We start from the raw sequence: 26,266 nt of genomic DNA on the forward strand, positions 1-26,266 counted from the left end.
GTTGTGTGGGGTCTTTATATAATAAAGAAATGGAGTCTGCTCCTCGATGAGATAGTGATCAAAGAGACTTTATTTCAAACCTGGCGCTCTTTTTATCCCTTGAAACCACGTGACCTTGTGACCAGTGAGGTTATTGATTCTGGCACATGTCCTCTGGGCTTCCCTGCCCTGGGTGCTTCCCCTGCACCCCTGGACACGCCTCCTACATCACCCCCTTCTCAGTTATTTCAGATGGTCACGAAAACAGTGCAAAAACAACAGTGCAAATAACAGAACAGTACATTATAAACTACCATAGCTTCGCAATGACCCAGCGCATCGCTTGCTTTGGCTTCTTATGCATCTACTGTAAACCTTTTAAAACCTTCCTATAGTTCTAAGGGGTAGTGCAACTTGGAAAAATAACTTTATTAACCTAGGGGCCTTAGCCCAACCGTGCATAGACTTATAACCTTGATTAATCTGAAGGTTTAAATAACTGGGAAATTCAACTTTATTTCAAAAACGGGGTATACTTAGCAAACTAAATTCTCGTAAAGTGACCATGTGGCTGAAGTAGTGTTATTTTTGTGAGGTGTTTGGTGTTTAAGGCACTTGTCCAGTCAAACAATTCTCTTATTCGTTCAGACACACATTCACTGATGGCTGTCATTCCATTCATCATACACACACTCGTGGATTTTGTGTAGCCTCTGCATTTTGCCACACTGGTCATCCTCAAATGTAAACCTGAAACATGAACACTATTACTAAAACATAATTGTTTTATAACTTGTGCGTTACTCTGGTTCTCGCTGCTGTGGTTGTGTACCTAGGTGGGGTCTAACACACCTGGAAGGAATCCATTTCAGCTCCTTCCCTGCATCCACACAGGCACAACCTCGCCCCCAAGTCACAAGGTCCATCGGTCCCATCCACTGCCCTGAGATCAGATCTCTTACTGTGACTGGTGGTTTGGGAGAGGCGAAAGCTTGGGGCTTGTGCTGCCTTTTGTGCCTGCTTTTTTCAGCACTGTCACAGTTTAAAAAACTTACATGTGGCTTTCTACAGATGCTCTTGTGGGCTACAGACAGATTCCCCCCTTTTCTGTTTAGTTAATATGTCTTTCAGCATGTGATGTGCCCTTTCAACAATTGCTTGTCCAGTGGGTAAGTGTGGAATACTTGAGGTGTGAGAAACTCCCCAATTTTACAGGACATTTCTTACCTCTTCTGAGATAAAAGCCGGCTCATTGTCAGTCCTAATCTGTTTTGGGGTACCAAGGGTAGCAAAACAACTGAACCAGTGTCTTATTACATGCTTGGCCTTTTCCCCAGTGTGTGCTGTGGCAGTTATGTATTGGGAGTGGGTGTCAACTGTGACGTGTACGTATTTTAATGTACCAGACTCAGCTATGTGTGTGATATCTGTTTGCCAAATCTCATTTGCCATTAATCCTCTGGGGTTTAAATGCCTTCCTGAGATGGCATGGGTGCGATTTGCTGATAGTCTGGGCATAACATGGTTATGTCTCGAGCCTGATTGTTATTTGAAATTGTCTCTTCAGTGAATGTGTGTTCTGGTGGAAAAATGAATGAGACAATTTTGCTTGCTCTAAGACTCTAGGTATGGTGTTAAACATTGCTGCTTTGTCAGCCTCTCAGTTCCCTTCAGCTATTGGTCCAGGCATTTCCGTGTGTGACCTTGTGTGCATTATGTAAAAATCAGACTTTCTGTGATTGACAAGAAACCATACAGAACATGTTTCAAACTACAGGTGAAGGGTTAGCAACATGTTGAAGAAATAAACTCTCGAGATGGGACACTAATCCTGCATAACAGGAATCTGTAACAATATTTACAGGTTGTTCAGAAAACTTTCCCAAGGCAATACATATGGCAGCCAGTCCTAGAACCTGCACAGAACCTTGGTTCAGGGTCTGTACCTCTCGTCCCCGTTGTCCTGTGTCAGGGTTTACCCATGCCACTGCTGCTTTTAGTTTCACAAGGTTTCCTGTCTTGTCCCATATTTCTACGTGCAGAGCTTCTATAAGTGGCAGCTCTGGGACTGCTGCTTTAATGAAACCCACAAGCTCTGTTCGTTCAGCCCGTGTGGCTTGTATATGGTAAGGGCTTAGCAGGACAGATAATGCGCTTGTGTCTTGTGGAATGTCGGTGGAGAAAAAGCTTCCCGTGTTTTTTACCTCACTCTTGCTGCTGTAGATGCACGTGTGCGGAGGTCCTTTGTTTCGCGGCTGCTGCGTTTCCCTTTCTGTTTCTGGGTCAGCTCTTCTCTCAGGGCTTTCCTTCTTTTTGGCGTTCCGGGCGGCGTCTGCTGTCGCCCGGATCTCTGCTGCTGCTCCGATGGATTGAGGGTGACGGCAGATGGCGGGGGGACCTCCCGGCGTGGTGCAGCGGTCCGGCGGTGGTGACGGCGTGAAGTTCCCTCATGGTCTGCGGCGCTTCTTGTGGCTGGTTCAGCGGCGTGGAGGCTTCACGCGGCGGCTACAGGCACGCACGGGACGGCAGAAGGTGGCTACGAGGTCTTGCGGCTTCTACGGTCTTCTTTTTTCTTCTTCTCTGTTCCTGTGCACTTTCCCTAATCTTTTTTGAGCTCTCTATACTAACTTGAGTCTCTCAGTACCGGCTGAGGCAACGGCTTAAAGATGTCTGAGGTTTTTTTGTTCGGTGAAAAATTCCCGTGTTCTAAAAATGAGTACGATAACCGGAATTCACCGATATTCCCTGATTGAGAGGTTTCTATTCTAGCCCAGTGTAGGTTCTAAGTCCCTGTTCAGGCGCCGCGTGTCACATGAGGTCTTTATATAATAAAGAAATGGAGTCTGCTCCTCAATGAGGTGCTGATCAAAGAGACTTTATTTCAAACCCGGCGCTCTTTTTATCCTTTAAAACCATGTGACCAATGAGGTTATCGATTCCGGCGCATGTCCCCTGGGCTTCCCTGCCCTGGGTGCTTCCCCTGCACCCCTGGACACGCCTCCTACAGTCTTGGGCTTCCCACTCTTTTCTGGAGTTCATGCTTTCAAAGTTCATGGGGCTCATGGAAACATGGTAGGGAAGAACACCAGGGCTGGACTGGCCCTTCTAAATCTCTACTTAGTCTAATGTGAACTGTGCTGTCCTGAGCCTCAGCCCACCTGGGGTTTTCCTCTGCCTTCAGTGGAGTGATGCCTACTGGGAGGATATTTCCTTTCAGGAGTTTTTACATTTCCTGAATTTTGCAATTCCTGGGTCCATTCTTCCTCAAAACACCGATCTTCTGAGCAGCTTGACCTTTGCAGCAGCTGTGGGCAGGGGGACAGATCTGGTTCGTGTTCTGAAGAGCTATTTATTGACTGGGGAGAACAACAACAGAGAAAGCATCTCTGGAGGGAAGGGGTCCCGTTATAATACAGAGCTGGCTGTGGGAGAACTGCCTTGTCGGTGTTTCCTGTGGGAATTCACTCCAGGCCTCTAATAACAGCAGTAATAGCTCAGTCTTTGATGTGGTTAAACTACTGTGTGGTAAGATGAGCTAGAAATATGCAGTGGTAATACTTTTATCTGCATTTAAGATCCCTTCTCCTTGAGGTGTGCTTGATGAAAGGACTTGAAGCCTAATTTTCCTCTTGTGTTGCACACTAGTCCTTAACTTTGCTGAGCTCATACAACTTAGGAAATCACAGTATGAAAATGCAGAGGTCACCTTCATCTCTGATGGATTCAACAGACTGCACTCAGCTGTGGGGATTGCTTGAAAAAGAGGTAATAAAAGCCTTCACCAAGACCATGTTCAGTGTTGTTATCCCCCCAAATGAACTTTGTTTAAATATATGCTTTGTAAAAGTGAGCCCTTTTCTTCCTGTAAACCCTATGTGAGATGATTGTGTTTTACCTGTTGATGTTAATGTACAAGTGGAGTAATACAACCCTGTGGGTTACCACCCAAGCTGGTTTTCTGTTTTAAAAAATGAAATAAGCCAAATTCTATGTCAGGAAATGGTGCTTACCAGTTGCCTTTCACTGTTTTTCACCATTCCTGTATTACATTCAAAGTTGATATCCAAGTTTTCATGCTGCAAACCTTTCCATGAAACCGAGAAACAAAGAGTTACAAAATTGACTTGTTGCATTTCTCAAATGTTCTCCAAACACAGAGTGCCTTTCTAAAATTACAAATACTACAGAGAAGGAACAAAATCTCGTTACCAAGTGAAAAATTAACTAAAGCTTTTTTGCTGGAGCAAAATCTTCATGTCTGAGATTAACCTTTACAAGTAGGGCAGGCCCAGACTGTTGCCATCAGGCCATGATCGGGCGGTGTTTGGCTGCCATTCAGGCCCCACCTTATACTACGTCCTGGCCCTACGTGGTGTAATGTGGAGCTGATAAAATGGGCTGTCAGGACTGCTGAGCTGAGCGATCCTCATCCTGCCACCGAGCCTGTGTTGCTCCGCGGGGACGCCCGCTAAGGGATGGGCACCGACCAGCTGCTGCAGATCCTGACAGCCCTGCCTGGCTGGGGGGGTGGGCACAGTTTAGTGATAGGAAGCAATCAAGAAAACAAATTTTTTAATATCCTTTTAGTTTTCCTTTAATTCCCCTTTTATTATTGAATATTGTTACATAAATAATTTCATAGTATTTCTCTTTAATTTCCCCTTTCTACTAACCAGTATCTTGTTAACAGTTATCTATAATGTTGTGTTAAGATCCCTGTTTACTAATTAATATTATGCTGTTTTGAATCCTGTTCTTGGTATTTCTTTTAGTGCCACCCAATAAGGTAGTTATATTCTATCTTCTTCAGTTTTGATTCTTTTTGCTAAGATTATTATTCTCATTATTCTCACTGTAATAAAAGATATTTTGTGTGTTTGCATGTTTGTGGCACTTATCTTTATACTGGACATGTATCCAAAGAAACTGTTCCAGGCGGGTTCCATGTTTTGGCGACTGTTGCGCTTTCAAGTCTCTTTCAGCCCCTTCAAATGAGAACTTAGGAAATTCAGAGTAGTTTTCAAAGTATGGCAGGGAGAAATGCTGCTGAGTTTTCTCCCTGGGAAAGGCTTATCACAGAGGAAATGAAAACCTATGGATGCCACTGTGTGCCTTGATTTCCGAAACGCCTGCAAACCAGGCTGGTGCTCCTGGAGATAACTGTTCCCAGCTGTTGGTTCACATTCCAACTTTTACAAGTATTCTTGCTGCCAATAGGAAATATTTTCAGGTCTTTGCTGGATAAGGCATCCATTTATTTTACATAAGATGTTTTGTTTATCTTTTTGGATTACTCTGTGTGTGGAAATTTTGTGTACGTTTCCAGAATGAAAATTAGCAATTACGGTTACAGAGAGTTAAAAATAATCGTTGCCCTGAGTGTTCTGTTAGCTCTGATGTTTCAATGGCATTGGGTTTCAAAATTGTCTTTGCTATTGTAGCTGGTTTTCTGGGAAAGAAATGCTAAAGCCACTTTATACTTCTCCTGTTCTCATTAAGAATCCTGACTTTGGAGCAGAAGGAAGAGAAGCCTTTATTGATATATCTCAATCATAAAAATGCAACAAAACACATGCTAAAAGTATACTGCTTATTTTAGTGCAAGTTACTCTTTCATATTATAATCCAGATTTGCTATCTGTGCCCTGCTTTGGTTGGACTCAAATATTTCAGGCTTTTTCTCCCCAAATTGCACGTGTTGGTTGTGATCTGCAAGCAGCGTGTTTATAACCCAGAGTTTAGAGATAAAAGGTCTTTCTTCAGAGTTTAGATTCACTCTAAAATTGGGTTCAACTCATTTATTGCATCGGCTTCGTGGTGTCTTATCAATTATGTATGAGGGTAGAACTGTCCTGAGTTTTATTTGCTTTCTGTTTTTCTTCTTCTCGATTTCTTTTGGTTCTTTGCACCAGGAGGAGGATTCCTGTTGTGCTTGGACTGACCCCAGCATCTTCCACTCTCTTGTCTCAAGTGTAGCAGAGGTCCCTGTGCCATGAGGCTCCTCAGGTGGCCTTCTCTTCCCTCCCAGATTCCATTTCTAGTGACATTGCAAGTGGGACTTTTCAATCCTCTGTCAAATACCACCAGAAATGGAGCAAAACAGTTACTATCTCCAAGTCATGTTTAAAGAGAAGTTGACAGTAATGCAGGATTCAACAGGGAGATGCTTCTTTTTTTAACTATTACTATTTTTAAAACTGAGGTGAGCTCCTGGTGTGCACAGCAGAGGTGTCTTCCCTCCCTCTGCACCCCGTTCCTGTTTTGTACAAGAGGGAGAACATTTCTCCCCCTTCCCAAAGTAGTGAGTTAGGTTGGCCTGGAGTGTCTGTGTGGGCAGCAGTCACGCCAGCACAGCTTTTGGGGAGAGCATGTATTGAGGAAGATGTGAAAATCATTTCCAGTTGCTGTGTGTGGGGGCTCTGTACCCCACTGCCTCCCCAAATCCAGCTGTGGGGTGTCCCATGCCACCCCTCAGGCTTGGCTCTGGAGTAAACAGCGCTCCAGAGACTGTCCTTGCTCTTCACTGCCAGAGTTTCCCTATCGAGACAGAGAGTTAAAAATAAATGCATTCCCTGCTTTATATGCTTTGGCATAGGATACTATAAACAGCAAAATTATTCTAAGATCAAATGTATTTGGGCTGTTCACAGTATGGCATGTGAAGGAAAGACCTATTTTAAGGCAGAAGAATAGACAGTGGAACCATTTTCCTTGAGAACTTTGGGTTTTTTGCTGCTGCTAGAGTGATTCATCCTGTTACTCACCGTGGGAGTGTTAATTGTCAAAGGGTAAGAGAAGTGCCACCTCCTTAAGGTGAATCCCAGAGAGTAAGGCTGGGACATGCAAGGTGCTGGTAGTTTCTTTGGAGGAAGTGTCAGCTATAAATGATGGTCTCTTCCAGTGTGTTTCCAAAATGCAGCTCTGCCTTGGGCAGCATGTCGTGATGTTAAAATGATGTTTTTCCTTTTACATCGTTGGTTTGATTATTAAATATCATTTGCTTGTTGAATTGTTGTATGTCCTGAGCAAGTCCTGCCTATCCAGTGCAACTTAGAAAGGACGAGCAGCATTGGTTTCGTGCACGTGTAAGAATTCTGACCTAAAAATGTTTATACTTCAGGGGTGGTTAAATCAAGGTAAAAAAACTAGACAGAAATTATTTTTTCATCGTTGTACACTGTAATTTGTAGGACAGGCAAACTTAGAGGCTGCTGTAGGAGGTAACTTATAATTATTCCCCTCTAGCTTCTGTTGTAAGATCATCACAATACAGAAAAACATTTAAATGTGATTAAATGCTCGAGTGAATTAAAACTTCCCTGAACGTGGTACTTGGCTGAGGGCAGAGCAAAAGGGTCATCTGAAACTCAGAGCACCCTCAGGGACCGGGGGGGTCTCCTGTTACCTGTGGATGGTGAAGGCACATCCCCCAAAAACCCCACCACAGCCTCGGCCTGAGCTTGTCTTCAGTCCAGCACTGAGGACCTGAACATCTCTGTGTACCAGGTGTCTTATCTGAACACAAAGAGAACACCTTATAACTCCTGTGTTTCCCCCCTAATATTGTGAAAGTGGTTATTTTAAAAATATTTTTTTACTAAGTACAATCACTGTGGGTGAAAATAAAAAGGAAGCCCTTTTGAGTTTTTTTTAAAATGTGTATTTCATTAAGTACATATTGGTACAGTTCCAAAGAGAATATTTTCTAACAGGATGGGTTTTCAGTTGAAGAATGTCAGCTTGATGTGTGCCAAAGTGTTCTTTTACAGTTAAGGAAGAACACATTCTTTGTTAAATGTTACTCCAGTTTTTGTTGCTAAATATGTAGACATGCAGTTTTTCTCTGGAAGTTGGAGGAAATGTGTTGTTTTTCCCCCGCCCAAGGCAAGAAAAACTTGAAAATGGAACAATGTGGCAGGAAAAGATGGGGTGCAGGGCGATGCCAGTACAGGCAGGCAGAGAATGGGAAGCTTTTTAGGGGAGAGGCAGCTCTCAGGGGCGTGGTATTTTGTGATGCTTCCATGGGTCTTTAGAAACAGGCCTGTGGAGTAGCTTAAAGGATTCTGTCATGCAACTGTAGTAATAATAATCAGCATAAAACCAGCAGTTGGATACAGTGGCTTCAGAGCCACTCCTGGGGTGTCAGGGATTGGCTTGGTGATGCTTGATGAAAGCCAAAGGAGCTGGTGCTGGGATTAAGTTAGAAGAGCTTGCAATTCCTCATCTTGTCCATGGAATATGTATTTTCAGCTAATTAACCTTTTCCTTCTGAAGTAATTCTTGCAAGCCCTTTCCAGTTTTCAGCAGGTTTCTAATGAGGGCTTTGATATCATGTTACCTGAGAGATGAGATCTCTGGAAACAGCAGTGACTGTCAGATCAGAAAATCTCCTGCTCTGATCCTCTTATATTTGAGTTCTTTCTCATTTTTTATATATATGCATGTACTTAAAAACTACACTGAGAGGAGTTAACAGAGAGTGCAGAGTTAGGAGATGCTTCTGCATCCTCTGTTTGACCCAGTCCTGTCTGTACATCACGATCCAGGGTTCAATTACACATGCCCCTAATACTTTTTCCACCAGCTCCCTGCTACTTTCGATGCACAAAATAATGATAGATGTTTAATGACCAGCTTTCCAGAGGTTGTTTCCTGCTCATTGCTCGATTTGTGCCCCCAGGCCTTATTTACAACATGTTGTTTAAACATCCCTTTGAAGGCAGAATTATTAGTCCCTTGGGGGCTCATCTGTTGGGCTCATCCAAGTCGGAACCAGTGCGTGGAAAATAATTAATTCATTTTCATAATGTTTCTGTTAAGTGGAGAGACACAGTTATTCCTGTTCAGGGGATGGGATGCTGAAAGACAGGGATATAAATGATATTCAGAAGTTTTTTGCTATGTTTGGACCCTCAGTTGAGGAAAACAGGGAGTTTTGTTTCTCCAAGTTAGCGTATTCCGCCTCGCTGATCCCCTCTTGGCTTTGATTAACCCTGAGAGTTTTTAACCCTTGGGAGAAAAGATCCCAAGGTGGCTGATGAGCATCCAGAAAGTGAGAAGCTTTGCAGTGAACAGCTTGTTTTTAAGCACCTGTCTGGTATGAAGCATGAGGAGGGGACAGATGGAGCAGCAGGAATGCTGTTGTCTGCTGTGCTGATGGGCTGCCCCGGCTGTTCTGCTCCTTGTCCTACACCGTGTCTCCCAATTTCTCTCACTCCATCTGCAGATCAGATACCAGATGCCCTCTCTCTGTAGCTCCTGTTGATCTCTCAGTGTGTCCATCTCTGCCCTCGGAGCCAGGTGGTTCTAGTGAAATAACAGACATGAAAGGAGTGTATAAAGCATTACTACAGGTAGAATTCAGGTTACCTGCATACCTTTGCTCTTGCTTTTCCTTACTTCTGGAACAGTAGCCAACCATCTGCTCCTCTCGAGCTTTCCCCCTGGTTTTGGAGGACATGAGGCTCTGGGAGGCAGTGACTCTTCTGTCCATCTCCCCTTTTTCAACCTCTGGTGTAATTTCTTTGCCCCTCCTGCACCAGCAGGACTGAATTCCCACATTCAGTCCTGGTTCTGCTTCCCTGGTGTTGCCATCTCAGTGCCCTTTTGGTGCACTGTGACCAAAGCATGTAGATGTAAAACCTTTCGGGTGAACGTTTCAAGTTCATCTTGAGGCAGTATCAAAAACATCAAATCCAAGAGGTGGAAGTTAGATCAGAATATTTTACAGGAAATAGAAAACAGTACCTAGCAAGAAAAGGTTGTATGTAACAATCATAATTAACAGCTACGCCTGTAGTATTTTCAACCCTGGAGAGTCACTTGAGTATCTGGGTAGAAAAAGATGAATTGTTTTCTTTGTTTTGTTACGTTCTGCTGAAAACATGACACATTTCTCTTGCAGTGTGTGCATGGTGCACGATACAGATACTGTATTGTATAAATCCTCTGACACAAACCTTTATTCTAATTTCCCTTTCTGTTATCGCTGCTTTCACATTTAATTTCTGGTAGTCTTTGCTTTGCCAGATGAAGGCAAAAAAACCCCCACACCCCTTCAACTCCTTTACTCCAAAATAAACCATAAATTAACAGTTATCTGAAGAATAATAATTGAAGGCATGGGAGAAGAAGGCTTTGAGCTCACGAGTCTCCATGGCAAGTGTCTGGTTACTATAGCAATCGCCATGGAGCACGTGACCTGCATGAGAATTGCAGGGGACTTAAGAGCCTTTTCTCCTGCCTAAGTTTGATGTCTTCACAACAGAGGTGTTAGGGAGGTCACATCCCCTCAATCCCCATCCCAGATGGATGGATAAGGCAAACGCTCAATTTGCGGCTCCCGCCGGGCAGAAAATGGGTTTTAATTTGTTTGATGTGCAGCACAACTCAAGTGAGGGCAGGAATTCCTCCTCCCCGCTCCAACGTGTTTTAAATCTGTATTTTGACTGTCGGTTTGTATGGGAATGGTTGCTGTGTACGTGTTTTGTGGAGCACTTTGAACTACACAGGCAACCATATCTGTAAAACTTGGCTCGTGTTTTAATGCAGAAACACAGTAGAATCACAGCAACTAGGAGGTGTGAATATTGAGGGACAAAGTAACTTGGTGTTGTGTTAAAATAACCCACTGTTTTAAAGTTAATTCTTTGTTTAGACATTCATTTCATTTGTCTGGTGAGTGTGGTGGCTTGACTTCAATAGTGAGAAAAACAGTAGAAAAATGTCTCTCTGGAAACAGAAAGAAGGCAAATTTGCATTGTGCATTACTTAATTTTTAGTGGATATTTGGATAGTCTCCCATTCATTCCAGCACACGGCAGCGCTGATTTGGCTTTCATCAATGTTTAAAAACTGTTGAGAACCCTATTTGAAAAACCTTAAATATTGATAGTTCCTTGCCACTTCCATGGAAGGACACTTTTCTAGAGGACAGAAGCAACAGGGAACAGAGCCAAGTGATTCAATATGTCTATGTGTTTCTTGGAAGATGGCTGCTTGTTTCTCAGCTGTCCTGAGAAAGATGAATTGCCAGGTCAGTCGTGGCTGTGTAACAGAAATCCAGATGAAAGAAAGATAACTTTGTTGTGTGTTTTAGATGCAAACTCTGTGACATTCCGGTACTTAAACACAGCGGGGTATTTTTCTACAAGGACATGTAGTGTTAGGTCAGGTTTTAGGAAGAAATCCTTCCTTGTGAGGCTCTGGCACAGGTTGCCCAGAGAAGCTGTGGCTGCCCCATCCCTGGCACTGTCCAGGGCCAGGTTGGACAGGGTTCTGAGCAACCTGGGCTAGTGGGAGGTGTCCCTGCCCAAGGCAGGGGGATTGGAAAGAGATTGTCTGCAAAGTTCCTTCCAACCCAAACCAGTCTGTGATTTTTAATGGAAAGCTATAACACCTGGTTAGAGGAATCTGCTTATTAGGATTTTGTGTTTGTCCTTTGTTCATTGAGGAGGGAATAAATAGGGAATGCTTTTATCTATGAGATGATATGTATTATTAGTCATTTCATCATCATAAAAATAACTTGTTCAGTTTTTGATATATTTCTGATATAAGTAAATAGATGCACAGTTTAACTCTTTGCTGTTGCAGCTTGTTTTAATGACTCAGTGGTGAACCATAGCCAGCTTTTTCATCCCCCTCTGCTCGGCTCTATTGTTCCTGTCTTATCAGGGTGGGCCAGATGGAAGCTGAGGGTTCAGCTCAAGGTAACCAGCAGAAACTCCTGTAGGGGTGGGTCGATAAAATCCCAGCTGATTATCTGTGGCACTGCTGAGTAGACACTGAGCACTTGCAGCACATGACATTTACAGGGGGTTGGATAATAAGCACTGAAGCCACTGACAGAATGTAGGTGTCCCCATTTTAAGAATGACAATATTTGCAATTAGCTCAACTGGAATAGCTGAGTATTTTAATGCCTTTAACCGCTGGGATGCAACAAATACAGTGTTTGCTTTCAGAACAGGCGAGGTGGAGAGGGGTTTCTGGAGATCATCCAGTCCAATCCCTACCTCGGATCAGGGTCAGCCAGGACAGGTTGCTCAGGGCCATGACCAGTCATGTTTTGAGGATATCTAAGGATTAGGAATTCATAATCTAGCTAGGTAATCCATTCCTTTACTTTTAAAGTGATTTTTTTAAAAGTTTAAATAAATATTCTTGCATTTCAGTTGATGCCCATTCTCTCCACGGGGCACCACTGAGAAAAGCCTGTCTCAGCTTCTTTACTGTCTCCCATTTGTATTTGACACATTGATAAGATCCCCCTGAGCCTTCAGTTTGCAAACTGTGGAATGTGGAAGTGTTCTGACTTGCTGACAGTGTTTTATCTTATTTTTTTTTAACCTTTTTGAAAAGGTACAGGCAGGACGGATGCAGAGTCTGAAGTAAAGTCAGAGTGTAGAAAGAAGTTCTAGTTGAACTGGAAGATGAAGTTCTAAGTGGTGTTGTTTGTTGCAGTGGTGGGAATTAACACATCTTAGTGGATCTGCTGCTGTTAAATTCAGTGGGAATAGAGCTGGCCCTGTAGGATTAAATTTTTTAATTGTGGAAGTAGCTGGGAATGATATCAAAAGGAATGACTCTGGGAAAGCCTGTGACAGACTGACAGAGGTAGTGATAAAGCTGATCTCTTGTACAGCAGCTGTGACCCAACTGCAGCATCCCAGCACTCAGTGCAGGCTGGTGACATCTGCCAGCAGCTGCAGCAGGGACATTCTCCTTTAGCTTGGGTTCTGTGCCTATGTGAATAAATTTGGGAGTGAGGGTTCTGGGGCTGGAAAACACCCAAGCAAAACTCAGTAAGGAAGCCCTTCCTGACCGTCCACACTTATCAGATTAAAGTGATTCCTCTAATACTGCAGGAAACTTCTGGCAATGCTTGTGGAGAGGATGGGCCAGCACGTTTCCCAAGAGCTTTCAGGGAGCTGCTTTCACACTTCTGTGTCATTTGTTTGCAGCTCTGTAAAGCAAGTTTAAGCTGGGGTGGAATCCCCTGGAAAGAAAGCTGTCTGAAGGGAGGTGATTGTCCACTTGTTAACCTGGTTGTTAGGCTGGAAGGTCCTTCAGGTGTTGGGGGGATTAAGGCACTTGAGCTAAGCACCTGGATTTAGGTGTAATGAATACAGCCTGGAAACAACACAACCAACAGGATCTATCTGTGGGAATTCCACACACACACACTGATCTACCTGCTCACCTGAGCCCTCATTCGTGGGAATTGCTCATAATGAATTACCAGCCATTGATCCTGTTTGGTGGGTTGATAGATATGGTTTGGAGATCTGATCCCCCTTTTATAAACTGCTGAGGGCTGATCAGGAATGTGACTGCAGCTGTGTTTCAAGTGAGTTCAGAATCACTCCTGTGCAATTCCCCATACCTGAAGTTTACATCTACATATATTTTCAGTTAATAAATTCTGTGAGGGGAATGCATTACACAGCTTAACAGTATTTTTTTCCTAACCACTTTTAAGTGGTGAGGAATGCCTTCAGCAGTTTGGAACGTTATGACTGACTGGGGTGTTTGGGCACTTCTGAGACAGCCTGTGTGGTTATTAGGGCTGATTTTGTGCTGTTGTTAGACCTGTTGGCAGTTGACACCAGCTGTGATTCCCTGTGGGGTTGGGTTAGGTTTGTTAGGTGTCATGCTGGATTTCTGGGACGGTGGGAAATGTTACTGAGCCAAGAGCACTTGTTTTCTTTGACTGCACCCAAGTCTGTATTGCCAAAGGTGAGCGCTCCGGATGTGGGGACAGGAGCGAAGAGCAGCTGAGGTTAATAGGGTTGTCATCCTTCAATAAATTTGTGATGGTTTTGTAGTTGAAATACTTGTCACAATAGGCTTCTCTGATATTTTGGTTGTGGGCAGTGTTGCATCATACCTTGAATTCCCAGGGAGCGGTGTGACAGTCCAACTCTTGTGTGCTGACAGAAATGAGGGAATGATCAGGTTACAGGTGTGCAGCTTCAGGATGGAAATGGAAAATCCTCAAACTGTGTGTTTCTGTGTCACTCCTCCCTCACACCTTCCAGCCCTGGCTGGGTGCTGCCCTTTTGCTGCTCACAGTGACTCTCAGAGAATCCTTCCTTTCACCAGGCATCAGGCCTTCTTCCATCATTAAAGTCTCTTGGGAAAATCCACTCATTTCCTGGCTATCACGGATGTCTCCTGCAATCCCGTGTCCTTATTCTTTTCCAGCTTGAAGACCAGAGTAAATACAGAGTTAAAAATGTAGCAGCAGGTCCCCTCTCTTTTAGGGACAGAGGGAGAAGTGATGGATTTGGCTGAGTGAGACATTGTGCTCTTCATCCCCTTTACACCACTGCCCCATCACCTCTGGGTTTTCAGAACGATCTTGTGTGATTGAAGTTTTCTTCGTATTCACTTTCAGGTATATAAGTGATTTTGTTTTTTTAATTGTACAAGAAACCTTGTAAGAAGAAAACACACAGTACATCATCACCATGTTACTAGAACAATCTGCCTTAATCCAAGGATGACTTACTAGGAATAAACAATATCAGATAAAGACTGTAAAAGACTTAGTTTTCTATGAGAAAGGGCTGGGGAGGGGGAAGAATTTGTGTAAAATTGAACTAAAATGAGAAATGGGAGATGGCCTCTCTCTCTAAAACCAGCATGTGTGTGCAGAGCAGTCTTGTTTGCAAATTAAAAGAATGGCCACATCTCTACAGGTTCACAAATGCATTCCATGGATGCCTGATGCTGATAACAAATGACTGTTGTACGTCTTCCCCAAAATCCTTGCTGTGACAGTGATTGCAGCTCTAATTATGGCATAACAGATGCAGTGTTGTATAGCACCCGCCTTCTCCGAGATCTGTAGCTCCCCTTGCTTTTACATGAGTTATTTCTCATTTTAGTCTAGAATTTACTACTGCTTGCAGTAACAAAGAAGCCACTCTAAAGCAAAGGGGAAAAAAAAAAAGGATTTCAGATTGTTACACTGCTCACATTGTTGTTGTGCTGCAGATGTTCGTTGTGTTCGCAGCCAGGGCGATTGTGGGAGAGCAAATTCATGCCTCATTGGGTCCTTTCCACTTTCTCCAGCCTCTCCTCTGCTGAGTAAGCAGTTAAAGGGAGTTTTTTTCTTTTGTTCCCCTGCCTTCGCTGCTGTTTGAGAAGGAGGGCAAGTTACTTGACTGTTTTGTTCAGTTGTAAGTGGAAGGGTATAATGTTTTTTCTTGAGTATTCACCAGAAGAAACAGAAGAGTGCGTTTGCAATTCTCACATGCATTTACATGTGAACGTTGCTGTGTTGTTCTTCCAAACCGAGGAGGAGGTGATTTATTTTAGTAGTACAAACTAACGCCTTGTGCTGTGTCAATCACGCTGCCATTGTCTGCTCTAGTGCTGCCGCTGAATCATCTCGGGGATGTTACAGTTGTGGCCAAACACCTCGTTCCCGTGTGTGGCTTTGGGGACAGGGAGGCGGGGTGAGCTGCACCTCATGCCACAGGGATGTCTCATCCCTGGGAGTGTTCAAGGCTGGGTTGGACGGGCCTTGGAGCAACCTGGGATAGTGGCAGGTGTTCCTGCCCATGGCTGGAGGTTGCAATGAGATGATCTTTCAGGTCTCTTACAACCCAAATTATTCTGTGATCCTGTGGTGTGGGATGCCCGGGAAGCACAGGGTGTTCCTTCCCTGAGCACAACCAGGCACGGAGGAGCACTGGTGACTTTTTGGGGCTGTTTAGTTTTTGAGGAAGGAGGACACAACCCAATACTTCGTTCTCAGCCTCTTTCCTCCACAAATCTCTTTGTTTCTTGGTTCTGCTATTCAAAGAAAGCAAAATGATAACCTTTGGCCAGGGACAGTCTTAACACCGTCCCTGCAGTTTTTGTCTGGCTGATGAAGTAGAAGTGCACGCTGTGCGTTTTCCCATGCGACTTTAGCCTTCGAGAGCTCATTTTGGGTGGAGAGAAAAACAACCGGCGAGGCACCGACAGCCCGCAGGGGCTGTGGCTACTCCACCCCTGTGAGCATCCAAGCTCCAGGGGCTCGGAGCAACCTGGTCTCTAGCGACAGCAGGTGCGCCTGCCCGCGGCGGGGGGGATGCTCGGAACCGGGAGATGAGCTCCGAGGGTGTTTTCCCACCCCGGCCGTGGGTGATTCCGGCAGCGCGGGGTGTGCCGTCCCCGCCCCGCCGCCGCCACCACGGCAACGCGGCCGCTGTGCCCGCCCCCGGGCCGGCCCCGGCGGTGCCACCCTGGGCTGGGGCTGGGCGCCGAGCCTGCATGGCACGGCAGTGCCGCTCGCCAGCAGCATGAACGAGGAGGCGGCCCAGAAGAGCGACGGCGGAGAGAAGTGCAACGGGGGCGGCAGCCAGCGCAGGAAGAGACCCAAGAAGGTGGGAGCGGGACCGGGAGCGGGGGTCGGGGAGGGGGGCGCGGAGCTCCTGCCCTGCCGGTGCTCGGCGGGCTCTCTCCCCGGGCAGGGTCTCCATGTGGAACCCGCAGCGCTGCGATAGCCGAGCCGGAGGGTGGTTCCTGCGTTTCTCGTTCCGTGGAAGTTGGCGTGGTTCGGCAGGGGATGCTGCCCCGGAGGGAGCGGGCGGTTTGTTTTGGCGGAAGGGGGGGGGGGGTCTTGGCTCGTGTGCTGCCATCCCTTTTCCTTCAGGCGGCACAGATATGCGGGGTTTATAGACCTTCCGTTGATTTTGCCGGAGGTGTTTCTTAGGTCGTGCCGTAAACGATCTTGGAAGGGTACATCGCTGGCTGTTGTGCCATCCGCGGTAATTCAGTGATGTTAGCCACAAGTACCGGGGTAAAAATGTGAATTGTCCAGCCACACCCAGTTCCCGGGGCACGTTCCCCGTGTGTCCAGTCTCTGTCACAAATGGTTGATTTGCAAGGTGCAGCGTGCAGTGCCCGCTGCTTCAGCTCCCTGCTTGAGGTAATCTCTTTTTAATGGCTTTAATTGCAGGCGGCTATTTATTTCTGTTTGGGCTTTCTCTCCCCCTTAGGAGGAAGGAAAGATGTCTGTGGTGTGCTGCATAATTATGACATAAACGGGTCTACAGTTAGTCCCCCCCTTCTTTTATGTCCATTGGTGTAACATGGGTTACACTCTAGAAATTTGGGGGGGCTGCTTGCGGGGTGAAGAAGAATTTAATCCTTACCAAGTATATTCACCGATGAATTCTTCAGTCCCTCATTTTGCATAGAATTTGCATTTTAACCAACGCTGTGCACAAGCAAGACACATTGCTACAAATTGAAATAACGCCCAGACATGTGTTCAGGGACTTGTGCAAAGGCTTTGACCTGGCGAGGAAAAGCTCCTTTGCAACAAGGTGACGCTGTCAGGCCCTTTTTTTTATCACAGAGGGAAGGTTCTGTACCTACAACCGTAAAGGCACGAGAGAATCCAGTCTAAGCGAGAATTTGAACAAAAACGTCCTCACCCCACCCCATTGTGCTTGGAATATTGCCTGGATCTCCCCACAGTGGGGGATTTTATATAGCATCTTGGCCTTATAGTTAAGCAGAACCGAGTAGGAGAGGGGATACCTGCTTGGTCTCACCTCTGGATTTGAAAGGTTTGTTTGTGTGGGCATGGAAGTCTGTATGAGGGAGCAAAAACCAAATGATTAAGTGCATACCCGATGTTTTAATTTGACTTTTAGATAACCTGGGAACAGTATCATACTAGGAGAGATGTTTTGAAGATCCAAGGAATCAAAGTGGGTGTTTTTATCACTTTTTTTTTTTTGTAATCAATGTGTTTGTGGTTTCGTGTTTTCCCGTTGTTTTCCAAGTCAAGTGGCCCAGAGCCTTTCAAGGTTGAAACAATTGCCAAATGAATGTGCTTGGAAAGCACCTCTTATTTATTGAGTCTCCATATTCAGAGTCTTTATAAAAGCTGATCCATCTTAATTTTTCAAAAGCGTGATAAATGGGTATCATCTTAAAGTTATCTTTTGCAACCAGGAAATATTAATTAGGCGTTTTGAATTGACAAATATTAGGCAAAAACTGTTAAACACCAAGTTTGGATGCAGTAGATGTTGGTGGCTCAGTTCTGGTATTAGTTAAGCCCTCATGAGTCTTTACCCTTAGTGACTTGCTGAAGAAATACAGCTCCAAGCTTTAATATTCCTTTTAAAATTCCATGAATTAATTTCTGAAAACCTCAAAATAGATAATTTTCTTGATGGGAAAGGTACACCTTGTAAATAGCCAAGAGTACAAGAATTCCAAATTGAATTCCTCTGTGTTTTGACTAGTTAGGCACAATTTATTTTGGGAACAGAGACAACAGTGCCATGTGCAAGAGCTCCAAAATCCCAAGTAATGTAGCCTGTTTTCAGGTCCTGAACTACTTTTGCTGTAGAAGCTGCATTGCACCAGCCAACATGCCCTCTATCTGTTCTGCGGAAGTTGATCCCTTTTGTGTGGATAATTAAATATTAATTGAGCTGGATGAGTTTGATCTATGTATTGGGAGAGGCAGAGAGCAGCTTAGCTTGGATACAGCGTTCAACTGGATCTTCTGTATTCCAGGAGGGTGTTCTGGATGGGAAGCCACATAGGCTTTTCTCTTAATTTTCAGCAGGACCCCATTTGTTTTAATGCATGCATACTTTAGGATAAGAAGGCTTCAGTTTTGTCCTAATACAGGAAAGGAAAATTGGAATTTTCATAAAACTGAGAAAATTACTACCTGCAAAAAGCCAAATTTAATCCTCGTGGTGATGGTTGTGGCTTTGTGCGTTCCGTGGTTTGTGAATGCAGTGGTAGGGTTGCATCCAGTTTTCCAGTGGTACTTCTCCTCCACGTGATAACTGGGATATGACACAATGTGTGTTCCTGGGAGAAAAATCTGGGTTCATTCAGTTCTAGTATTGGAGTGCATTGGGATGCAGAAGGGAACAGAACAGGGTCATTCTGCTGCTGGTGGAACTTCATGGAAACCTGCTCAGAGCAGCACTTGGAGTTGGTCCTCTCATCTTGGTAGCCAGCACTGGTGTTGAAGGAGTAGCACAGCAAGCCATCATAAATTTACAATATACTGGTTTTTTGATGTTTCCTTCTGTCCTTTACCGAGTACATATTGTGATGGGTCCAAGTACTGAATTCCTAGAATTCCTTTCAAGGATGGTTTTTTTCTTTCTTGAGTGTTTGAGATGAAAACCAACTACTGTTGTTCACCATGCAGAAAATAAAGCCTGTTCCCATATCTAGTACTAAAAGCCCTAATGGTAAAGGGCTTTCTAAAACTTTAGGAAGTTCTTCCTAAACTTACAGGTTCTTCATAAACCCCACACCACTGGTGATTTAGTGCAAAAATAATCCGTTTTAGCTTACAACAGAATTCCAGTCTTGGTATTGCTCATTTTTTTTCAGAGAAATTAAAAGCTTGGAGTCAGGCTCATACTGGAGAAGACTTGGAGGAAGTTGTAATGTTCATTTTAAGAGAGAGAAATGAGACTTCTTTTCCTAACCTAAGCATAATCTCCTACTTTAAATAAAATTAGGTGAGGTACTTCCAGTAGAAGTTGTATACTTGCTAATAGAATCATTGGAGTGTACAAGCAAATGCTTTTAATGAGTTTTGATTACTTATGATTGTTTATTCTGTGCATAAGGTAATTGAGACCCATTTTGGAGTACGAGCATAATGTTGTTCAAGAATGAGAATCCAAATGTACACAAAACATGTGGAGAGGGATGGCTGGAAGAGAGAGCAAAATGCAGAGGAGCTTGGCTTCAGTGTCCTCAAGCAAAAGGCTGTCAGAGGGGAAGAGGAAATGATCCTCTTCTGCAGCTTTCTAATGTGTTTAATCAGATCAAGAGCCAAGAGAAACTGAATTATGAATGAGATGTGATTTTTCTAACCTATCACTGGACTGGATTCAAGCCCTTTGAGGAGGTCCCTCTTGCTCCTGTATTTCTGTGCCTTCACCATCATCATCTATGGTGCCGAGATAATCTTAAACAACAGTTTAGTTGATGGCAAATGTGGTTATTTAAGTATTTTCAAACAGTGTTCATCTCTTCCAAAATCATTGTGAGGACTGGTGTGACAGCAGTTCCAGTCTGCTGGGTGGCGTGTCCCTAAATTGCCATCCTTCCAAGCTGACCAAGCCCCACTTTGCCTTCTCTACTTGCTGTTCTTTCCCTGGCTCTGCTGTTGTTACCGGTGACAGACAAATTGCTGTGGCCACCCTGCTCTTGGCTGTGCTGTTGGGTGATCCAACCAGGATGAAACCAGAGTCTGCTGCCTCTCCTGAGAGAGATCATGTCCTCTGGTTTCAGAAGGAAGGTTTTCCTTCGGTCGATATGCAGTAAATTGAACAGGCAGAAAGAGCTAATGAGGAAAAAACACAGGCTTTCCTTCCTTTCAGCAGTCGGATGTCTAAAAGGCTTTATCACAAAGGAAAAGTGGTAGTTACAAGTTAACCCAGCTCGCTGATGTTCAATATTATTAATTTTACTGGTAGTGCAGCTTCTGCAAGGTCTTATTCTTTCAGCTGAACCAGTGGGAGAGGGCTGGAACTGCCTTGCTTTCAGCGGAGCTAATCCAATTTACACGAAAGTAAACAGGCAGAGAAATGGCACTAGAATTTGCTCTGGAAAGAAGAGAATAGATGGGGAAAAAGATGAACTTGTTTTAAAGTTGTGGAGGCGAGAGACAGGTTTGTGAAGGCTGTGAAGGGTCAGACCAGTCGTACTCCTCAATGTCTGCCCTGTGCTTTAACACGGTTTGCGCTGTCCTCAATCTGATGCAACTCCACTGATGTTCTTGCGTTCCTCACATCAGGATTTGCTTGTTCCCTTTGCCTTTTCTTCCTAGCACGGGGCTTCCAGCACCTTTTGTCCCAGCTGTAAAACTAACATCGTAGCTGCAACTGCTCTGATGTATTTAGCTTCAGTTGCTGTGTGTGTGACGGTAACAAACCAAAAATGGTGTGGATTTGTCCCACTGTGGGATAGAACATCTCATTCCGTGTCCCAAGTTGCTGCAGAGCAACCGTTGCATCAGCAGCCCCGTGGTGATGGACACTCTGGGGGAATAATTTCCATTCCCTTACGGCAGCAAGACAGGGAAAAAATAATGATGGGTGACAGAGCTGAATGTGTGGAGTGGAGTGTTTTGTGTTGTCATTGTGTTTTCTGGCAATGTGAAATGCATAAGATGGAGAGGGCACACGGTCTCAGCCACGCAGCTGAGCCTGGCTTTTCTAGGTCTTCGTGTTCTAGTGGAACAGGGTCACTTCAAACACTGTTGTGCTCTGGGATGAGCAATGAACAAGTCTTAGAGCTAACACAGCTACCTAGAAGGTTACATTTCTTCGTTGTGGGCTTTAAAGTTAGTATATTGATCGCTTTTAAAAACGTCGGGGTTTTCTTAACAGAGCAACAGGAATCTGCAAAGGGGTGGAGTGGTTTGAGTGCTTTAGCAGATTTGTGGCAGTGCTGCATTTCCCAGTTGAAATGCTGTGAAGAGAGCAAGCAGGCAGTGATCTGGATCCGAGCGGTGGCTGTTCCACGGAGCAGTGTGGCGTGTTGATCCCGCATCCCGGGCTCCTGGTTTACCCTTCGCAGTTCTCACTCGTTTTCACCAATGTTTGCCAAACATCAACTGAGTCAGAGAAGCAAGTCCCTTGTTCCCCAGCCAGCTTCCCCTTCTCCCTGCAGGATGCCTGAGGCTGTCAGGGATGGCACATATTGTCTCGCCTTCGCACATCTCGCAGCCTTGTCACGCCTTCCTGCGGTGACAGAGCCTGAGCTGGGCTCAAAGCCGCCTGTCCTGGCTCTCTGGGGACATTGGGGCCACGCTGGAGGCAGCCACGTGCTCTGTCCCTGCCTCCCCTCCCCTCCTGGTCTTCGCTTCTCTTACCTGCCTCTCCCCATCAGAGATCCCGTGGTTTTGTGGCTCTGTGTCCCTGTCTCCACTGGGCATCTTGTGTTGATGCTTCAGATGACATTTCTGGCTAGGGAGGTTCTTTCACTCTCCAAATCGAGACTGACATATGCAGCACGTAGATATTTAGGTTAGGCACTGGGAGCCCTGGAGCTCTGAAATGCAAGGAACAGAGGGAGGCCAAAAAAATAATAAGATGGCTGGGGGCCCTTCCATCCTCATTTATTTGCAGGAATTAATTATTTTGAAATCTTTCCTAGCTGATTAAGTAGGCTGCTTTTGTCGTGGTGACAAAAATTGCTGAGCTAAAAGTTTGAACTTACTGTTATTATTCCTACACTGTGTAGGAATAATCCACTATTTCCTCAGTGCATTTTCAGTAGAATTTTACCATACTGTTAGTCTTTCAGTGGGATCCTTGTAATTTTGCATTTTCTCATTTATTTCCACTTGATTTCATTGTTCTCTGGCACCAAATACAGGAGGGAGAAATATTTAAAAAGTAGATGGAGATGGGCCAATGTTTAAGGCTCCCTCAGAGTAGTTTCTAAAATTGCATGAGAGAAGCAGTGAATTGCTTCAGGTCACTTTTTGGTAAAAAATTCATGGTTGAAAAGACACGTAATTGATTTCCAAATTATCTTTCTCTCTTTCAAATGTGATTTTGGAGGATGGAAATGTAGTATTATATCTTTACCTTTTTAACCAAAAAGGCAGTGTATCCTTTCAGGCATTGCAAAATCAAACCTGTGGGCCTGGATCGGTCTCCTCCAAACCTTCTTGAAGTAGAAACGTTCCTTGAGCACATGACAATTTAAGGAGCAAAGGTAGACACCAACTCACATTATCTCACCTCTTGTGTGGTTCCTTCCAGCTGGCTGCACTTGTGTTACCAGCAGGTACACAATTTGTAACCTACTTCTGTTTTCTCTCAGTTTAGCTCACACACACATGGATTTAGTCCGTGAATGAAGCGCTCCCTGGAGATTAGGATCAGCTCCTAAGGAAAGGAGAGAGCAAACGGCAGTAATTGCAGTTGGAAGTGATTTTCTAGGTTAAACAGCACACAGGGTTCTGCCACAGGCTGAGCAGTTCAGAAGGGATTGGTTGTTTTTATTTGTTTCATCCAGTTTTGGCTGCCAGGGTTTATATTACGCTCTGGTACTGGATGTGAGCAAACAGAGGGTATGGATTTCAGTTGGCACCAGGAATGCACAGATTCCTGCAATGATTTAGCTCCATGATGATCAATTAAATCTGCTGGTTGTTCCACTCCTAGGGTTCCTTTATACAAGACAGGGTTTGAAGTGTGTGTTGGTGCAGTTGAGGCAATGAAGAGAATGGGTGCTGGTTTAGAAGTATATAAATGAAAGTGGAAACTGATGTTTATAAATAATTTTCACCCTTTTATAGAATATACAGTTCTGATCCTTGTTTATCTCCTACTGTACTAGAAATGGTGCTGTTTTCCTGTGACCGAAATGCTCTTTTTAAAACATTTTAAATATCTAACATATCTGGCAGCTTTCAGTCTCAGAGAGCAGATGTCAACATGTAAATGTCAAGAAACAGTGGCAGTTATTCATGGTGCAAACCCTTAGCAATCTCATCTGACCGTCCTGGTGGATACACTGGTATGATCTAATCAAAAAATGAATGAATAGGCACAAACACCAGGAGGAGCAGGCCCTAGGCTGTGTGTGTGTGTGCCCTCGGGGGCGTGGTGGTGTGCTGGATCCCGTGGTTTTTCCAGAGCATGGCAGCAGAGCACAGCCAGTGCTGGATGGGAGCGTGGGTTTGGTACAGCCGGCGGGGAGCTGGGCTCTGGTTGCCCTGCACCTCTGACAGAGCGGAGCAGGGTGAACATCAGGAAGCAGAAGCGCTGGAATGGGCACAGATTTTCCAATCAATCAGTGATTCATGCTCATTAGCTTTGAAGCACTGAAGAAAGGCGCTTTATGAGCTGGCATTTCCACTTGTGCTTTAGCTGCTTTGCTCGCGCCGAGGGCGGAACGATGACTGCAGCATTCCCGAAAACGAGGGGGAGAGAAGCCTTGTCTAAAGGTCACTGCCCTGCCCAAGCCCCCTTGCTCCAGTTGGAGATCCTTCCAACGTCCCCCTCAGCCCTCTGAACTGCTGATGGCCTCTTGTTTGGTGTGAAATCCCGGTTAAATGGGTCAAGTGTAGAGCTAAGTTACCATTTCCTTTGGTGCACTTCAGAGCTGGGGAGGAGAGGTGCAAAGATCCCCTCCTGTACCTTGAGGCGAGCCCGGCTTTTGTTACTGCATTTATCTTGAATTAACCTCTTCTAATGGTGCAGAAGGTGTTTTCCAGGGAAAGCATGGCCCTTGCAGAGCTTGCTTGCAGTCTCTGTAATTGTGTTGGGGGGTGTAAGCGTGTGAGGGCTCGTGGTTAATTATACGTGAGGCCGTGTATTTGTGCACGCCTCTCTCCCCCCTGCTCGTCAGCAGAACTGCTTTTTTCACAGCCACATCACCAACAGAAGCAGCAGGCGATGGCTTTCAGTTGGAAAACAGCTGCCAGGATCTCATTATGCACTAATGTACACTTTAAGATTGGAGATTGCTCCTTTGCAGAGGGAGCTTAGGAGTGTGGCCCGTTGGAAATGTGGCTGACAGCAATTAGGGTAGTGATGTACAACATGCCTTTCTTAGAAGTCATTGTTATAAGCCAGTTGTTACCTCTGAACAGAAATAATACAGCCTGGCTCGTACCTATACAGCAGTTCTGTGAATGGTATCCCAATTTTTTTAGTGAATGAGCGAAAAAAATGCTGCTGGAAATCTCTTCTGCACAATGTGGCTTCACCCAAATGGAAAGCAAACCCATTTAATTAAAAAAAAAACCAACCCAATGGCCGAATGAAAGCAGTAAATGCCATTAATGGGAGCCACCTTTTTGATTGATGCAATCAAAGTGACAAAGATGTGGTTACAAACCAGCTGACCACGAATTGGAATCAGGGAAGCTTCATGTGTTGGATGTTGGTGGTGGAGACCAGGGTTACTGGATCATTCACATGGGCAAATGATGTTTGAACTTGGACCTCTGTGTATTTTCTCCCATCTACCCTCTTGGGAGGATGAATGTGGTAAGTTTTATTTTCTTTTCCCCTGAAAGAAGGAACAAATGGTTAACCTTTTACTGGAGCTTTCTGAGAAAAAGTTTAACTGCCCAAAAGAGAAGCTTTGTTTAATACAGAAGGAAACCAAATACCTCAGGTTCTAGTCTGAAAAGTCTCCCAAGTCTGTAACGTAGTTGTGGCATTTGTAATTGTGTTTAGAAATAAGTTCTGGCACTGATGGGGTTTGGATCTCTCTGCTGTCCTTTCTGGGAACCACAGTAAGAATCCCATCTGGGTTTGAGCTCCCCTCTTCCTCCCTGTAGAGGAGACAGGATGGGAAGGGATGGAAATGAGCAGCTGGGAGAGAAGGTAAGGCTGGTTCTTTGTGTGACAGTGTTTTGGTGCTTGACTAGAACATCAGAGAGGTGTTTTTCACTACCATGTACTTAGAAAAACCCTTTATTGGAAAAGCATGAAAAGCAGGTAATTCTTTGGTTTTTTTTTCCGCCTCAAAAAGACCAATGAAATGAGAGTGTGATTTGTGTTGCTGTAATGCTTGGTTTGACCAGCTGAGATTAAGCTGCCGTTCTAATATTAATGTATACTCATTTTCTCAAACAACATTTGCCATCATTGCAGCTAATGGGCTTCATAGGAATAATTGGTGTCACTGCAGGGGTTTGCCTGGGGCAACCTCAGGTGCAAGTGCCAAAACCAGGCTGAGAATCCAGTGATCCTCAGCTCTCCTGCCTCCCTCTCACTGCTGGGGACCAGCTTCGAGGCCCCTTATTTCCCACACACCCTCTCTTTAAAAATCCCTGCCTCTTCTTTTCGCTCTCCGTGCCCTTTACTTTTCCCTTCTGAGCCCAAAGTCTTTTCTCAGAGGTCACACAAAGCATCCAGGGACTCGTTCAGGTTGGCTGTGCCGAGGAAAGCAGACCCTTAGCCGTGTTCAAACAAAACCCACAGCTCATTTTTAGAGCCTGAGTCAAACCTTGCTGAAGTTTATGGAAGGATTTTCACTGAATTTGGTAATTTTACTTCCTTTTAGTGGCTTTGAGATCCATCCCACCAGGAATGAGTTGAATATTTCCTTGTTTACCTTTGACATTTATGGCATGTAGCTACATGAATAGCTGAATTAGGACTGCTTTTTGATATATTTAGAGCTGGGATTGATAAATTCTGGGGCCAGGTATTTAATCCTTCTCTGGAAAATTTTTCCTTGTTACCTAATAAAATTATTATGGTTTTATTGCAGTAGTAATGAGAACCATTAGTATATATTGATGTTTGTGGAA

The 26,266-nt window shown here is 44.6% G+C and overlaps 1 protein-coding gene across 13 annotated transcripts in view; it reads left to right on the forward strand.

Moving 5' to 3' along the window:
- ANK2 (ankyrin 2) overlaps positions 1 to 26,266 on the forward strand; it is a 261,559-nt gene that overhangs the window by 76,523 nt on the left and 158,770 nt on the right. For 5 of the 13 annotated variants that reach the window (XM_039386617.1, XM_039386619.1, XM_039386624.1 and 2 more), the window contains exon 1: positions 16,229 to 16,361. The exons of 2 other annotated variants lie outside the window; for them this stretch is intronic. In XM_039386617.1, coding sequence (XP_039242551.1) covers positions 16,278 to 16,361 — 84 coding nt within the window. In that variant the 5' untranslated portion in view covers positions 16,229 to 16,277. Of the gene's footprint in view, positions 1 to 15,969; positions 16,362 to 26,266 lie in introns of those variants that run through there. 6 more of the 13 variants (XM_039386612.1, XM_039386608.1, XM_039386627.1 and 3 more) reach the window with 2 other exon arrangements.

The sequence above is a fragment of the Pipra filicauda genome, unplaced genomic scaffold (assembly GCF_003945595.2).
Source record: "Pipra filicauda isolate LSUMZ 115617 unplaced genomic scaffold, ASM394559v2 scaffold495_size435866_pilon, whole genome shotgun sequence".
Classification (NCBI taxonomy): domain Eukaryota; kingdom Metazoa; phylum Chordata; class Aves; order Passeriformes; family Pipridae; genus Pipra; species Pipra filicauda.